General features: G+C 39.6%; 1 protein-coding gene across 6 annotated transcripts in view; it reads right to left on the bottom strand.

Annotated features, from left to right (window-relative positions):
• Positions 1 to 12,063, bottom strand: part of LOC140332342 (NACHT, LRR and PYD domains-containing protein 3-like) — a 92,478-nt gene extending 80,415 nt beyond the window's left edge. For 2 of the 6 annotated variants that reach the window (XR_011921106.1, XM_072413613.1), the window contains exon 1: positions 7,233 to 7,914. Coding sequence is in view for 3 of the 6 variants with exons in the window: in XM_072413613.1 (XP_072269714.1) it covers positions 7,233 to 7,446 (214 nt within the window). In the remaining 3 variants the exon portion in view is untranslated. Of the gene's footprint in view, positions 1 to 7,232; positions 7,916 to 11,145 lie in introns of those variants that run through there. The other 4 variants (XM_072413616.1, XM_072413612.1, XM_072413611.1 and 1 more) reach the window with 4 other exon arrangements.
• Between the last annotated feature and the right edge of the window lie 6,718 nt (positions 12,064 to 18,781).

Genomic DNA, 18,781 nt, shown 5'->3' with positions numbered 1-18,781 from the left:
CTGGGGTAATGACCCAGCTGGACATTTATAGACCCCTAAACATAGATTCCAGCTGGAGATTTTTTATATCAAATTTAGTTGGGAGGTCCATCAAATTACATTAACCAATCCCAATCTAGTGGGGTGTGGGCCAACTGATGATCATTGCACCTAACACACCCACTAACCAATCAAAGCGCCCCAATGTTACCTAATGGGACTTAAATATATAAAAGGGAAACTAGAATGATGGGAGTTAGTCTTCTTAGGGAATCTAGCTCCTGGGGTACCCCACAACATCTTACCAGGTAGCTATACACATTCCTGAATTGCTTCTTGTATTGTTTGGTATATGTCTTTGTATATGTTTATGCTATTATTTCTATATTGTTTTGATGTATTTTGCACGTTAAATAGTTACTGGGTTATTGTAGGGGCTACAACTAACAACTTTATGTTCATATAATATATATATGTGACATTGATTGAAGTTCCTATGTGTTTAAATATCTGATAATATTGCTGTGTATTTTGTCTTACCTTGTTTTCTTAATTAAACTGTTTGAATGACTAGCTATTATTTGTGCAGGAACCTTCTTTTTCAATTGAATATCTATATGCATTGATAGGAATATAATTTCCATATTTATGCAGATAAATAGATAAAAATATACCTTAAATAACAGTGGCGACCACGTCGGGACACAAATTAGTGGGTTCATTCAAACAGCTTCTGTTTTGTGTTTTTATGCAAAAATAGAGTTAAGTGAATACAGGCTGAGTCAGCCATTCAGACAAGGTAAGACCACAGTGATATTGTATTCGATATTGTATGCAGCAGGAATATTGGTAAGAGACCATACATCATTGCATGCTTGAGTATTGGCTGTTTTGCAATACTTTTTATTTGTATGTATAGAAATCCCAAAATAATAGTGTATTGGATGTACCTCTAATAAACCGGTTTAAATTAGCAGGGGAGGATACACTTGGGATCATCAACTGGGATATATTCTCAGTAGGAACTTTAGAAATTGTTAGTAGAAACAAAGTGTTGGTTACGAACCCCTGACTGAAGTGTTGTTACAAAGCCAGTTGAATAAGAAATTGGAGTGTAAATCGGTCACCTATTGTGTGCTGTTTGCAGTGAAACACAAGATAAGTGGATGGTAATTTTCACATATGTTGGTTAATACAGTTATCAATAAGATTGATTGGTGTCTGGACTAAAGTACATATAGTGAGATTAAATTGAAATACTTTGAGCATGGTTCAGATAGCCATTGAATTTTAAGAGTCTGTTTTGTGATCAGCTGTGGTTAAGTTTTTATTACTTTGTTTAGGCGGGAAATTTGCAGCTAGAGCCTTTTTTTCCCAGCAGGAGGTGTGATAAGTTATATCCATCTCCATTGTTATCTATTTACTGTAAAGCTGACCATTGCTCTTATTAGGCTGATTGTCCGTGTGAACAGAACCCTTTTGTTCTATCAAGTCTTTGTTGTACAAAAGGTAAACATTAGTGTTATAAAATTTGGGTTAGCAGTTTTGAGCCTAGAGTGGCACAACTTTATCAGCTATGATCTTTTTGTTCTAGGTTGGTATATACATTTTGTCACATACTAAAGATATATTGTTATCTGGGGTTGAGACTGTGTTTGTTGGCAGTTGTAGAAATCCAGAATTGAGACATCTTAGTAAGTCTTTGACCTTCAGAGAAGTAGTCCAGTCTATTGTTCTGGTGAAGGAAATATAATTGTACCTTAGCTCTGTGGTGTGGTGGTGTGATTGCAGATATCAACCTCCATTGTTAAGTAACAAACTTATCAGTGCTACTCCCCATACACTCACTGTGTTAGTGAGACTCGCGGCTATTCGGCTATGATCTGTGCATAGACTAATTTAGTAAGAAAGACGCATTGGGGGAGTAGGCCTTTATATATATAAAATATACATCTTACTTGGCATTGTTTTTTTTTTTTTTTGTTTCTTCCCCTTGTGGTAGTGTAAACTTATAAATAATTGGAACCTCAACCACTTATTTGTAAATTCAGTGCACCCGTTGAGGGAGATGGCTGCCTTGTCCACATTGGAAAGTTTTGTATCAGCATACACGCTTAAGCATAAACGTAATGAGTTTGCCTCAGATGCTAAAGACCAGGAAGCACCATGGTCATATGTGCAGGAGTTATTTGAAAACAACACAAAGACCTGTAAAAAGAATAAAAAGTTGAAAAGTCTAGTAATGGCAGGCATCTACGCAGCCTGCATGGCCACGAGTGCTAAAATTAAGAAATTAGAAGACCTGGTGCAAAGTTCTGAAGAGAAAAGAATAAAGATAGAAGCAGACAACCAGAATTTACAAAGCCAGGTAAATAACACTTCTATACTAAATGAAATGATTAAATCCTCTAATGATGAAAAAACTAAAAAGTATAGATCATCTCAAGAGGAATTAACCAAATATAAACAGTTATTAGCAAAATCTGAGGCTGAGCATGGTCACATTACCAGTGCTTACAGAGTTACGCAAGAAAAAAATAACAGAAATTAAAAAAGCAAACCCATTGACCACATTAAGTGCAGGCAGAGGGAGGCCCTGCTGATACAAACCATTTCCATTCTTAAAGGACAAGCAGCATTAGCTCACAGTCTGGACCAAGATAAAGCCACAGCCCCAACATGTGCATATGAATTGGGGGAAGAGGACGGATATGAGGATTATTGGGAAGGAGAATCCTTTGAGATGAATGCTCCTTTTCCTGTTGCCATGGGAGAAATCGCAGGCCAACAGGAGAATAGAAATGGCGTAGGGGGGAAAGGCCAGGATCCAAGTACAGATCAAAACCCCTTATCCACAGGGGCGACTACCCCGCCCATCCAGTGCAGAGCCCGATTATTCTCCTCTCCTGAGGGGGAGAAAACATTTTTGGGGTTTGACGAGAAAGGTAGAGAGGTGAACTCCAGGGATTACCATACTCAGCCTTTAAAAACACTCATGAGTGTGGCAGAGTTTATTGGAAAATTTAAATCACAGGAGCATATTACATCCCATGCCACGAATGTACAACAGAGGTGTGCGCTTTTGGGTGTAATGAATCCTAGTGACCAGGTGAAGGTATTACAATTAACTATCGATCCCCACACCTGGAATGCTTTGCCAGATCTCATCAAGGAGGGCAAAGGGAGTTATCAGCAAACCATAGAGGAGTTGCAAAATGTGATTAACCCAACAGCCGTAGGGTTAATGGTAGCGTACCAAATTAAACAACAGAATGAGGAGAACCCTCTAGTGTATGCAAATAGGTTATGGGCAGCCTATAATACAAATAATTCAAAGGCCACTCGAGAAGATCTAGAATATAAAAGTCTTCTCATCCAGAATGCCCATCCTGTAATTCGGGCAAAGTGTGCACATTTAATAGACCTCAAGAAACAGACCTATGAGGAAATCATAGGTATAGGCCGCAGGTCCTTCCAGGCCATACAGGCATTCAGACAGTATAGGCTTAAAGAAAAAGAAGAAAGACACATAGTCAGAAAAGGTAGCAGCCCTACAGGGAAAAGCTACCACTGTAGAAGGTCCCCTTCCTCACCCAGAGGTTTATAGTCCTCCGTATAATCCTAACTGGAACCGAGGAACATCATCTCGAGGTAGAGGGTTTAGGGGAAAGCCTACCCCCAGGAGTAGGGAATATTTTGGACAAGAAGCAGGAACCAAGGGAAAAGAGAAAATACAAGATGCCCCCATATATGCACAATTGCGGCAACAACTTAGGGCATTACAGATGTCCTCAGAAGATGATATGAAATTAGCACCCTCAACCCAGCATCAGCAGTGACTGGCACCTGGCCCTAGAATCAAAGCCCCTATTTCTGTGGATAGGTGTGGGAGCCCTCAGGTGCGAGCACTAATAAAAGATCAAACATACACAATGATTATTGATAGGGGGGCCGCAATTTCCATTTTACATGAAGAACAACCCATTTCCTCTCCATTGTCCCCAGGAAAGCCACTACATTTACAAATGGGCACATTGTGGAGTGTGCATTATCAAAACCTTTGGATATCCGAATTGGGCAATTAGCAGCAAAACAACAAGAAAAAGGATACCCAATGGATATGGACTGAACACCACACCAATGCAGTACAGGCTCTCAAGGAAGCATTAGCTCAAGCCCCTGCACTAGCCAACCCCAATTACCAATTGCCATTTCACATAGAGACTGCTACATCAGAGACAGCCCTGTCTGTCTTGTCACAGGAAATACATGGACAGTTAAGACCCATCTCTTACAGATCTAAACTACTCTCTACAGTAGAGATGAAGTACTCTCTGTGTGAAAAACACCTCCTGGCAACCTTTTGAGCAGTTAAACATTTTACATATGTCATTGGTTTGAATCCAATAATTCTCCATACCACACATACACCCACGAAATTCCTACTCACAGACAGAGTCAAAGATGGACAGGTATCCAATGCCAGATTGGCACATTGGGCCCTGCTACTGCAGGATCGAGATATCACGGTAAAACATACTCCCAATCCATCCACCCAAGCCCATGGCTTAATTTACATGGGAGTGGCCCACAAATATGATATCAGCCCTACAACAGATGTGCATCAGTTCTTCAGACCATTGCCAAAAGAGAGCCAAAGCCCTGAAATGGCCATACAAATTTTTACAGATGGCTCATGTTTTTATGAGGAGGGCTCTCCTCATGCAGGGTTTGGTGTGTATGTCGTGGATCCACAAAATAACTCTACCTCCATAGCATGAGCCTGTCAGAATAAATCAGCCCAATATGCTGAGATGGCAGCCATTGCGCATGCTTTAGAAGTAACACCAGGAGACCAGGAAATTGTACTATACTCAGATTCAGCATGGGTATGCAATGCACTTACAGAATTCTTACCCTTTTGGCACACGCACCAATACATACCATCTGATGGGTCTCCATTGAAACACGCTAGGCTGTTGAAGTACATTGTTAAATTAGTGCAAAAGAGACAAGTCAGATCATGGGTATGTAAAGTAAGAAGTCAAGCACCCCACTCTCCTTATCATGTACAGAACGAGAAAGCAGACCACTTAGCCAAACATGGAGCCCAAGGGGGGGAGATCTGGAGAATTCCAGAACTCACAGAACTACAGGACCCAGACATGTGCTCCAATGTTTGTGCTTTAACCAAGTCTACAGTGCAGGTACCCGATATTTCAGAGCTTCAAAAACCAGATGAGAAGATCAAAGAGATAATAGATTATCTAAAGAAAGAAAGCTTTGAAATATCAGAGGAGAACATCCTACGTAAGCACCTAAAAAGTCTCATTTTGTCAGAGGACCAGAAAATACTTTTCCATAATGGGGAAGAACTGACATGGGTAGTACTGGAAAATTACAGAGATGAAATGATCTATTTAGTTCATGACCTGCCTACCGGTGGTCATCAAGGGGCAGAAACGACTTGAGAGACTGCGCAGTATAGGCTGGTGGCCTAATATGCTATCAGATGTACAACAATTCTGTGAGCTACATAATCTGTGCCCAAGTAAACGCACCATTAAGAAAAGTTAATGCTCTCATGAGAATGCGCTTGAAAGAAGGTCCATGGAAAACCCTACAGATTGATTACATGGGACCATTACCTGTTACCTCTAAAAATAATAAATATGTCTTGGTGGTGACAGATATGTTTTCAAAATGGGTAGAGATGTTCCCAGCAAAATGTAATAACGCCCAATTCACGGCAAGAATATTAATTGAACAAGTATTTAGTAGATGGGGCTTACCAAGCACGACAGAATCAGATCAGAGATCCCACTTTACTGGAAAGGTGATGCAGAACTGCCTACAGATGCTGGGGGTGGAACAAAAGTTCCACATTCCCTACCAGCCAGAATCCTCTGGACAAGTGGAAAGAGCCAACCGACAAATCAAAACCATGCTGAAGAAATTTGTCAATATTAATGGGAAGAATTGGGACAACCTGTTACCCTTGCTGGCCATGGCCATTAGAGCCACGCCCTCATCAGGCACCAAATTAACCCCCTTTGAAGTAATGACAGGTAGACAAATGAGACTACCAGAGCATCTGTGGATTGAGCTGCATACCCCTACCATTGATCGACTATCAATGGACCAGTATCTCTTAAAGCTTTCTAAGGCTCTAAGAGAAATACATCTATTTGCCGCCATACACTTGGGTAAGAGTCAGATAAGAGCTAAAGCATATTTTGACAGAGGAGTGAGAGATTGTGTATGGACAGTGGGGGACAAAGTCATGTTGTTAGATTTTCGCCCCCTTGATAACAACCTAAGCCGTAAGTGGAGGGGGCCGTTCACCATTGATAAATTAAGCCCCTCAGTGTATAAAGTCAGGATAATGGAAGGCAAAAAGGCTCAGGATAAATGGGTACATGCAAACCAATTAAAACTCTACAAAGGCATACAACAAGCTTAATAATTTCTTTTCTCTCCGTTGCAGAATGAAGATCTCCCTGGGGTTAATCATCCTCATCGTGCTACTCCAAGTTGGCCATGGAGAACACAAAGAACCAAACATCAGAGTGACCATCGAAGAAAATCCTGTGTATGGGGTGGAAGGACAAAGTGTAGTATTACCCGTGGCAGTTATAGGAACGGATGGGGGAAGCGTGTCATGGTGGGGTCCAGCTGACAAAGACAAAGCTTGGAATCAAGGAACTCAAGGGAACTCCACCAATTATGGACATAGAGTACACGCTTTTCCCAATGGGTCTCTCATAATAAGAGAAGTACGCCTGGCAGATGCAAGGGAATGGATATATGCTTTTCTTATTCCAATGTACCAGTTTGCTGCAGAGATTATTCCACTGTATGTACCAGGGAAAATATCATTGCGCGTGTCTCCAAAACCTAGCACTCCTAGGCCTATGAACACAACTCCAACCCCAATTACTCCTGAGGTGCATACCAGCCCTCAACCTATGGAGTGCCCGTCCATACGGCCAGAAGCAATGTCCTCCATGAATGTTACTTGTAGCCAAGCCCATGATATCAGAAATTATAGGAAGAAATAGGCAACCCTTTCATCATGAAGCATGTTAAACAATAGTGCCAACAGAAACCCTCTTTGCTTTTTTCTTCCTATAATTTCTTTTCTATGTATATGTACACACATATAAATACATACGTACATATATGCATGTCTGTACATACATGAGTGCACATGAAGAGAATCAAACAATATACACATAAACATGAAAACTTACTTGAATGAGGATTCTTCTCTGCAAAAGTGCATAGTTCTCCCAAGAGGTTTTTAGCCGGTTGCTCCGCCCGGCTGATTTGAATACCCCGCCCAGCTCTCGGCAGCTCTCCTCCTCGGATGGCCGGATCTCTGGCAGCTCTGTGCCATCCGTTCAGAGGATTGCTGCTGGGATGAGAGGCGAGCACACACAGTTCAGCCTTCATGTGAACACACATTCAGCCTTCAGCCCCGCCCCCATCTCATAGCACAGAGCTCTGCCTGTGACATGTATCCACCTCGAGCTCTGCATGTCATTTTGCATCCTCACAGCTCTGTGTACAAACCTCCATATCTCCTAATACGTATGTCCCAATGACCTGTAACTTTCAGGGTGCACAGGGGACTCTCATAGATACTAGTTACTACAATTTCAGCCCCCCAGGTTCAAAGAATTTAAAGATATAGGGGTCACAAATGTAAGAAGCAATGAAAATTGAACTTTGGGGTTGCTGTTTCAGAGAAAAGTGTAACTAGGAGTCCTAAATTGAAAGTGCAAATTGGGGACCCCGTGGGCCACTAACATAGCAAGGAGCATTGGGGTGGGCCCCTAAATAATACCTACCTGTCACAAATCTATACCTTTGCAACTACTGTCTGCTTCTCTTCTTTGTACACCAATTTCTCTGAGGGTGGGGGTACACAACTGAAAATATAGGTGCAAGTGGCGGGCACATTCTCCCTGTGTGTGTGTGTGTGTGGTGGGTGTAATGGACTGTTAGTTACTGATAATGTGTTTATTCTATCTTTATACACAAGGCTTATTTCATGTATATAAATATTTGTAACTTTTTCATATTATAATTTATATTTTTACAATTAAATTTATTAAGACTATGTGTAACAGATTGTCATTACCTGATAATGTGTTTAATCTATATACCATTTATTCATGTATATAACATTTTAGGCATATTATACTTTATGTTATATAATATTATATTTATATTATACTTTAAAATTTTTACAAGCAACTCAGCAATACATGTTTATCAACAGCCGCATATTTATGACAGCCTAATACAAGCCCCCTCCTGCTTACTACAACACACTATAAAAAGCATACAAGCATGCCCCTGCTTACTACCACCTGCAACAACAGGCTATAATAGCACCGGCTAGTAGTTTCAAAAGCTGAAGACAGTAAGCTATTACTGTATTTTTCGGAGCATAAGACGCTCTGGGTATTATAAACAACACTTCAGGTTTTTACCAAACACCATGCAGTAGCACGAACACACCTGTTATTGACACAGGTCCTTTCACATTCAATACGCCGGAGGACCATCATTTGCATGGCGGCATACAGCAGACACGTGTCAGAAACTGCTCACACGAGCCACTTATTAACAATTGTTCATCGTGCTGGGATGAAAATACGTACAGCGCACTGAGTTCTCTCGGGCGGTGCAATGACAAAATGTTACGTGTTGCAAATTTTCTAAAATGTTGTGTGAGAGATTCTATGCTTTTAGCGTTTAACAGCCCTAGTAAAATTAACACCCGACAAATACATAATGCTCATGAAAAATACACAAAGCTAATCAGACATCTTGATGCTATTGAAAAAGAGATGGCACCTAAGATTTGACTAGAGATGATTGGCGGGGCAAGTCTCTTAAAAAACAAAAAAATATCTGTGAGAGAAAGCTCTAGAAAAGTAAAATGTGCCATAAAAATGTACTTTGCGGCTAAGCGGTCTAAAAATGATAGGAAAAAAAGGAGGCGCTGTTGTATAAAAACGGTTACGCCATCATGCTCCCGCAATGACCAAACACCACAGAGGTCACAAATACACCGTGTGCAAATAGACCAATAGACCAGATAGATTAAACACATTATCAGTAACTAACAGTCCATTACACCCACCACACACACACATCCTGTTAAGAAATTTACAGATAACATGGCCTCAGCTGTGTCAACATGACCCCAGCTGTGTTTTATCTGATAACAGGGCTGCTTAGAAGACATTATGTAGTTATCAGGTTACTAGAGGGAGGGGGTCGGTGAATGGGTGGAGAGTGGGTGGAATATAGGAGGGGCTAAGGGGGAGGCCGATAGGCTGGCGATGGGATGGCTGTGGGACGACCTTGGGAGGGGCATGGGAGGGATTATGTGTGGAGTGGGTGGGGAAAGGGGCCTGTCAACCTGTCACTTTTAGTTTGACGAAAAGTACATATGCTTTACTACTCCCACATAGCAGGTCCAGGTTGGCGCACAACAATGAGCATCAAACAACTCAGTTGTAATAAGACAATTGCTTGTTTTTAGTCATTCAACAATTCATAGAAAGGAACTGCTTCAAAAATATCACGACTGACTTGTTAAATTGGAGGTCTGTTGGATTACCCAAGGTTAACCTACTGGGCGGTTCATTTCTGTCCGGATTTATGTGTCTAAAATCGGTATATTGTTTTTCATGAAAATGTATTCATCAGTATATTATAATAGTATAAGTATAAAAAAAAGTTTGAAACTCAAAATCATGTCAAAATAATGAATTAAATAAATTAAAAAAAAATTAAATTTTCATGAAAAATGTACTGGTTTTACACATATAATTCCACTGTATTGCATTCAGTACAGTTATTTTGTATTGAATGCAATACAAAGATTTGAATTTCCTTTCTTGAGCGGAACATGCGCACACACCGGAACGCCTCGGTGACTTATCGAGTGCAGAGAACGCTAGCCGGAGGAAGAAAGAAGATGCAAAGGATGATGGAGGATGCCAGCAGATCAGGTAAGACTCGATTTACTATTATTTTCTATAGGTTTAGCTACCCAGAGTGTGACTCGGGGTTGCAGGGTTAAAAGATTCTGGGAGATTGTAAAGGAGATCACATAAAAAGAAACCAAAAAAAAAAAAAACAAACAACGACCAAAGAAACACATATGCTAAAAGGTCACATAAAATATAGAGACCAGAGACACCACTAAACTTACATGACAAAAAAAAATACAAAAAAAACAACCCATGTAAACCCACATTTCCATATAAAGCCACAATAGTTCAAAAGTAGCCCAAGAAATATTACATTCCAAAAATATTTACCAAACCAATATGCAATTTGGACCTATCAAGGGTGGAAAACTGAATTAGAAAATCTTTATGAAGAACAAACTTTTAAAGGTGGTAATGAAGGTGGCAAACACACTAACATAACATTGACTTCTTAATTGCAAAATGGACAATGAAACATTCAAGGTTTTGTGAAACAAGCAGCTATTGTGCTAAATGGTAAGCAAAGTATCACATGTAGCAGCATATTTAAGGATAACACACAAGAAAAGAGCCCCCCCTCCTAGAAAAAGAGAAGAAAAGGAAAAGGCTGGGTAGACTATACCTTTATATATACTCATCTCTATGCGCATAGCTGTTACAAATGTGCAAATTTTCAGTTGGACAATCATACCCAATTTTTACACTTTTTATGCTTATTTACACTAAAATAGGTATGCTGATTCTGAAAGTGCGGTTAGTTTTCTTCTAAAACATCAGGTTTTTTCTTTCCTGGTTATATTAATGCGATTAATGTAGCATGGATTTGTATCGGCTATTCATTTACACACAAGACAGTGTGATTAGAGGTTGTGCGCTGCTCTACGTAGTGAATAAGCAAAATGTATTTTTCCACTTACACACGTATTTCCTTTCTCTCAGATTATGTCTGGCTCTGCTGTTTCTCGTCTCGTGCCTAAACATCCCGGATTAATTTTGTTATATCTGTGGCAGTTCCACCATTCCTAGTCAAGGGGCGAACATCAGCACATTTGTGCAGCAAGCCTATTTGGCATATTTGAAACTTAAACTTTGTGACAAGATAAGTCTTGGGCTTCTCATAAGGTGTGCAAACAGTGTCTGTCACACTTACCTGTTCCTCACTATAGCACAGGCATCACTCCCGTGCGCATGCTTGCAGTTCTGTTGCTGGGCGTGCCTCTGTTTCCAAGCTTTATCAGCTCTGTCCAATCCACTGGCCAATCAGGTAATAGCTTCTTAATCGGCCCTGGCTATTTAGCTAGCTCACAAACTGTATTTTGTGTTTGTGCAACAAGTCCTACTAGTGCAAGCTCCCTACTTCTGTGAGCTAGTTCCTGTACACCTGCTGCTTAATCCAGCGTTTCCTGTGTCCAGCTCCTGTGTTAACCCTTCATTCTCCGTTTTTGTTGTTTCAGTTCTGCCTGTGGATATCCCTCCATCACCTGTGCCTCCTGCTGTTTCCAATGTCTCCAGTTTTCCCTGTGCCCACAGTGGCCTCTGTGCCATTGCTGTCTCCTAGATCCCTGGCTATTGACCCCTGGCTTGTGACCTGACCTCTCTTGCTTGCTGTCTGTCTCCACCCCGGCTTTCCTTGACTATCCTTTTGCTTAGTGATTTGGTACCGTTCTTTGCCCACCTTGGTGTGACCAAGGGCCACAACCAGGCAGTAACCAGCGGCGCAACATCCTCATCATCAGAGGCTCTGGAGAAAACCTGGGTACTGCTAACACTCTGCACCTTGGCCCTTCTCAGGGCTCACACCACCTCCATGCAAGTCATAGCGCCCCCTAGTGGTCCCGTCTCAGCGTGCGTGACAGTGTCAAGGGTTTACAGGTGTAGACAAAGGAACACGTGATAAGATGCCATTTGGTATACCTATGGTTTGGCGAGAGCCAGGAGATCATTTCAGTGACTGTTACTTTTGTATAGTGAAAAGTTCAGGATATAACAAGCAAGTGACAAGTTTTGGAATTCAGATAAAGTACCTACATTGAAACTTTGGCTGACCAAGGTACATTCTATATATTTAAGGGAGGAGGCTAGGGCTATTTCCCAAGATAGGATAGATAAATTCTCTAAAACTTGGGATACCTGGATTATGTGTAAATACTTGAATTTGTATACTGTTGTGATGGAACAAACAATGTGCTGGGATAGAAATATAAAAATATTTGTCTGATACCCCACTTTTTTTATGTTTAGAAATGGTTTGGATTAGTTAACAGAACATTGTGTACACTAAATATACGATATATGTTATATACAAATATATGATTTCTATGATAATTGTAATACAACTATATTGCATTTTTTTGTCCTTTTTTTTTAATTATTTTTAGCACTAGAATCAATAGAAATAATTTTGTAACTAGTATGTGAAACAACATTTGTACAGATATTGTTATGATCTTTATATATATTTATATGTGCTACAGAAGTACACAATTTATACCTGTTTTTCTTTTTAATAACGCTTTAGGGGTGGAAAAAATTGTATTTTTTTTAAAGGGTGCAGCACTTCTTTTTCTGTCTTGATTGGTGCAGTGAAGACAGAATGGGAGTGCAGAGTCTCCATCACCTCCATCACTCATCTCCGTAGTCTCCTTGCTGCTCTTTCTGCGCAATCCCTGATTTCAGGTAATCTTTTTCCTATCTACATCACTGATCTCATGCCTATGCAGTGTCAGGTTGGGTGACGTATGAAGAAGAAGCCAGAAGGAGGGCAATAAAAGATGGCGGCGCCAAAGAATGATACTAGGATGATGCAAGACCCAAATGAAGAAGCCTCCTAATGGATCTGCAGGAATAAAGGTAAGCGTGTCTTTTTGTACTTTGTGTTTAGTCCTGCTTTAATAAATCTGCCTTCCTGCTCTCTAAATCTCCAGCCATTTTCTTATAGAGGATGGTGGCACAGTGGTTAGCACACTAGAACCTGGGACCCAGTGCTGCAAAGGCCAACCTTGCCCAGGACACTATCTGCATGGAGTTTGCAGGTTTTCCCTGTGTTTATGTGGTGCGGGTACTCCGGTTTCCTCCCACATTCCAAAACATGCAGTTCGGTTATTTGGCTTCCCCGAACATTACTTTAGACTGTTATAATAAGATATGACTATGGTGAGGACATTAGATTGCGAGCCCAGCTAGTGACATGATTATAGCCTTGTACAGCGCTGCATAATACGTTGGCACTATATAAATACTGTGTAATAATAAAAAAATAACACTCATTATAATTGCATGTAAAAACCTTGACGAATTTGGTCTAATTTATAAAAGTCCTCCAAGACTGTAGGCAATAGACTATTATGGGAGGTGATCCAGCAAACCTGGAATGAATCTGGCTCAGGATTGAAAACGCTTACCAACTAATAGCAAATAAGTGTGAGGAAATCCATGTCAGGTTTGCTGTATCACCCAGGTTCTTCCAGGATAGTCTATCCTCACCAGAGGGAGATTTAAAAAATCAGATTTGTTGTCTTTTCCTTGTACAAAATCTGATAAAAATATTAAATACAGAATAAATAGAATATATATTTAGCTGACTTTCCTTCACATGTAATATACAATTCATTTCAAAGTTATACAAACTCAATACCCTGCTCAGCTGCAATATCAGCCAGAAAACCTGCAAACCTGACAAGATACAAATCATCCCATTTCCTGTATTACCCCCCTGGCAGAAGTGGTATTGGCCTACTAATACAATACAGAGTACAGTCAGAGTACAGATTTCTCCGGATCATTAAATATTTACAATTCACAAACAATGAAGAATTTGATGAAATTACCTATCCTGCACCAAAACTAAATTAAGTATCGCAAGTGATTCTAAAGAACTTCCAACAAAGCCTATGTGCCAGAAAGAGACATCAGCAAAGATGAAAGTCTAATGGCTTACAAGGAGAGGCTCAGCTGGCTGCCATACATTGCGGCATAGAGGGCACATGAAAACCGACATTCTCTGAGAAGAGTCATCCGGCTACATTTGAAATTCAGTTCTATACACTGGAAACATAATTTAACCCAAAATACAGCAACTATGGAACGGCAACATCTTCTGTACTAACTCATTGAGCCATTGCTAAACCAGGCCTATTCTGTCACACCCGACAACTTTATACTTCTCCTGAACTTTATGAGTTCATTCTGCAACACAAAACAGATGCATATGGACAGGAGAAATTGTTGCCTGGCAGAAAGGAAAGATGATGGCCCTGCGATGGCGTGACAAGAAGGATGTGGGCCTGATGAGTACTGTACATAATCCCTCCATTATCATGATCTCCCTTCCCAGCATGCCCTGCGTTTCCTCTCACAACTTCCTCACACTAGAGACCAATCTGTGCTCTCATTTGCTCTCTGGCGGCCATTTAAGGAAGACAAACAGCACTGAAAATAACAAAAGATTTCCCAGGCACTAGAGAATAAACTGTGACAAGGCTTTGGAAGGGGGCTGCCATTTTGGGTAGGACCAAAACTACCTCAGGTCATGTACAGAAAATAAAATTATATATATAGATAGATGGATGGATGGATATTTAAATATACACATATTCACTCAGTGTGTAAACATTATATGTGTATATATCACATAGATAGATATATATGCACAAATATTCTATATTAATTCAGCTGAATTTCTGGTTTATTAATAAAGTTGTGGCCAATATTTTTGGTTCCTCTGGAGATATTCACCACCTTTTATCCAACATTTTACATTTTTCACCAAAACAGGGCTAAAAAAAAACGAAATGTTTCTGTGGGGTCACTTGTTATATAAAGATTCTGTATCACTTTAGATAAGGTAGTGTGTACAGAACAGGAAGTGACAGAAAAGAGAAATTTGTTCAGGGATTATTGGGATCTCCACACTCTTGTGTGACAAAAACAGAGAATGTTCGTATATTAATAATATTATTATTGTGTATTTATATATCGCCGACGTGTACTGTAGCACTTTGCAGATTCTCTAGTCATTCAGGACGATCTGGAAACTGTTTCAAATCTTTGAAAATTCTAGAGAAATGTTCAGTAAAATGAGGCCTGCTGTCACAGTCTTATATTACCGACTTTGTAAGCTCAGTATTGGCCCCAGAATTCATGGGCAAGGGCCACATGGGCATGGGGGTGAGGTTTTTCCATAAACCAAATAAATTTGTCAGGAATAAATGTTTGCAAACCCGGCGGGGTAGAGATTTTAAATTTTTCACTGATACTTGTTCCTGTCAGTCGTTACCGACCTCCCCGGCAATACTAAATTCAGAGGATGAAACTAATTATTAATAATAAGATATAAGAAGGTTTAAGAATGAAAAGTTATACTAAATTAAATATATTAAAGTTATACTAAATTGAAAAACAATTTAAAAATGAAAAAAATAACCATAAAATTTATCGGAGGAAATGAATCCACTGGTCAACCAAATAATACATTTATTATAATAAATTGTATTGAATATGTTATATTTTGTAGCTTTTTATTCTTAATATATTTTAGGCATTTTTTTTTACAAAAAGCTCAACAATGTTTTATCTTTTCCCCATTCATTACCCCGGTTATTATTGTGTACTTCTGCCCCTAGATGTGTTGTATTTATTTGTTTTTTTCCTCTGTAGAGATATTGATTTATTGGAGATTTTTTTGTGTATCACCAATTGATATGACATTAGTATGACAGTGTCCCCCCGGACCCCTCCAAATCCCCTTTCTACCATCCTCCGGCTGGCCTGTCATTTCTTGAGGAGGATGCGGCATGAGATTGAATTTCGCTCTCTGGACATGGTGGACTGATCACATCCTCATGTTTGAAGGGATACAATCCAGTAACTTGCAGTTGGTGCGTATTTTATGCTGCTGAAGCTAATCTTAGAATGACGCGATCCGGATTGGTGTGTATATACTCTGAGATAATCCCGAGTCTATCGGATATTGCACCATTCTATTATTCCTAATCTCCTGAAGAAGTGCTTTCATCTGCGAAAACTGTCAGGGAAATATTTCAATGTTTGTATTGCTAATCTTTGTGATGTTTTGTACTCAATACAGATTCTATGTATATATTTTTATTAATATTTTGGCCAGCAATTCCCTATTTTTGTCTTGTTTGTTCCTTCTTCTGTATGTGCTATGAGGGATATGGCAATTCTCTGATTTGCACACAACATACAGAGAGATAGATATGTTGGTGGCAATATCGGCCATTGGTGTCCTCATGGTTTCCCCGCTGGGAGTGTGGTAATGTAAGATGGCGCCATGGGGATTCTCTGGGAACAGTGGCGGTCCGGTGTCATTATGTCCCTATTTTTATGTCAAAGCGGTACATTGTTTTGCATGGAAATTTGTTGTTTAATGTTTTAGACCTGTAATTCTTAAAAATGACTCTTGGGTATGATAGGTTTGAAACACAAATCATAAACTAAAATATAATAAATAATTATAAATAATATTTATAAAAAATTATGAATTTAATATTTTTATTGGAAAATATATATTTTTTTAAATTTGTCCAAACAAATACAATAATAGACAAACTTTTGGACAATGTAACCTGCTTTTAAATTTCCTGCCAAGCTACGCCTCCCCAGCGTACCGACACTTCACGAATCACATCGATCAAGTTGAGGATGTAATGCAGAAGCTGGCGATCGCTGGAGGATTTTGTTTTATGCTACCCCCTCAGAAATACCGCCAGGGGGTAAATTTTTTTTTTTTGTCTTCCATGTTCACCGCCATGGAAATGAATGAAGGAGAAACCCGAAGATTCCTGGGATACATGCATCACATATCCAAGAACACTGTGTGGCGCTTCATCTGCTCATGCCTGAGTGAGCATGTATCATCAGAGGCTTTCCTAAAATGTTAAAAAGAAAAGTGCTCAATCTTACGCATGCGCAGTGAGATCAGTTATTTTATTTTACATGTAGCAGAAGACAAGTCACCCGAGCGAGATCAGGTTATGTGAGAACCCAGAAAAAAGAAAATGGTGCCGATGGACAGAACAATAAGCCCCAGAAAGCAGAGGGAATATAAGACAGTACAGGACTTATTGGGCTCAGTTGGTGGATAGATCAGGGACAGAAGCCTATTCTACATTGAAAACAAACTTCCTGGCCCGGTTAGAGTATTCTATATATCTTACACATTATTGGGAGCTGCACATTCATAGCTGTATAATCCCAGCAGGTGCCCTCCAGGTAGGTTACATCTGGCCTGGCAAACCAAGATGGCTGAAGATCCTAAACCAAAAAAGGGACTGGGTGAAGATGTTGGTGCGATCGATTGAAGCGATCAGAAGGTAAGTTTAGGTAAACAATTGTGATCAGGCAGTTAAGTTTTTTTTATTGCAGAAGAGACATCACTCATCCCACCTGCAATAATGAAACCTCACAGTTTATTTCTAGGTTTAGTTCCTATGGTTTGCACAATTGGTGGCAGAGGTCAGCAGATCTTCACCTCATTCACTAAGCCATGTAAAAATTATATGTAGTATATACACACTACAGTATTCTTATTTACAGTATTTATATAGCGCCATCATATTACACAGCGCTGTACAGAGTCCATTCTCCTGTCACTAGCTGTGCCTCAAAGGAGCTCACAATCTAATGTCCCTACCTCAGTCATATGTCATTAATGAAGTCCAAGGTCAATTTCAGCAGGAAGCCAAATAACCTAACTGCATGTTTTTGCGATGTGGGAGGAAACACACACAAACATGGGGATGACCTGCAAACTCCATGCAGATAGTGTCCTGGCTGAGATTTGAACTTGGGACCCAGCGCTGCAAAGGCCAGAGTGCTCACCTCTTGAGCCACTGTGCTACAGTATTAAGCTATGCTATAGAAATTTGTCCCACAAACTGCTAAGCATAAAAAAAGCAGCTCCCCCAATTATAATGTTATACATTTTATTTCTTATTTTTGTCTATTGATAGGTTATGTATTATTTTATTGAAGTCAGCACCAATATTTTAGCCCTGTAGTGATATCAAATGTAGTTTTGTTAAATATTGTGCAAAATATTTTTTTCCTTTGGATGTATTTGAGTTATACATTTTATCTGAGAATTATATTTTTAATGCTTTCTGTTACATTTTTACAATTTTATTATTAAAGCACAAAGCAGAATCACTGGGCACCTGTACTAAGTAACCCAATTATATAATCACCAAATAAAATTAGGACTATAAATGATATAAAAATACAAATTATGGACAGATAGAAGCTCTCAGCACTCACAGACAATAACAATGCATCTAACATAGACTGATCTCATTTAATAATATAAAAATAATATTATATATTGACGTGTCCTTATTATGATCTCAGATGAGTCTCAGACGTTGGTGCGTACAGCCATCGCTAGGGGCGCAACGGGAATTTCAACTTATTTTATATTGTATTCAACTGTATTGAATGCAATACACTGAATTTATATGTCTAAAAGCAGTACATTGTCTTTCATGACAATGTATTTTACAGTATAATGTAATAGTATGGGTATACTGAAATTGGAAACACAAAATCATGTCAAAGAATCCTGATGGCTTCCTCCTGGGCTCCTAGCTGGATCCTGGTCGGTTCATAGCTAGATTCTTATGGGTCAATGGCTGGATCTTGGTTGTTCTATATGGCTGGATCTATGTGGGTTCAAAGCTGAATACTGATGGGTTAATGGCTGTGTTCTCGTGGGCTCCTAGCTGGATCCTGGTCGGTTTGTAGCTACAATCTGATGGGTTAATGGCTCG

The sequence above is a fragment of the Pyxicephalus adspersus genome, chromosome 6 (assembly GCF_032062135.1).
Source record: "Pyxicephalus adspersus chromosome 6, UCB_Pads_2.0, whole genome shotgun sequence".
Taxonomy (NCBI): Eukaryota; Metazoa; Chordata; class Amphibia; order Anura; family Pyxicephalidae; genus Pyxicephalus; species Pyxicephalus adspersus.
This window is presented reverse-complemented; position numbering and strand designations above follow the sequence as displayed.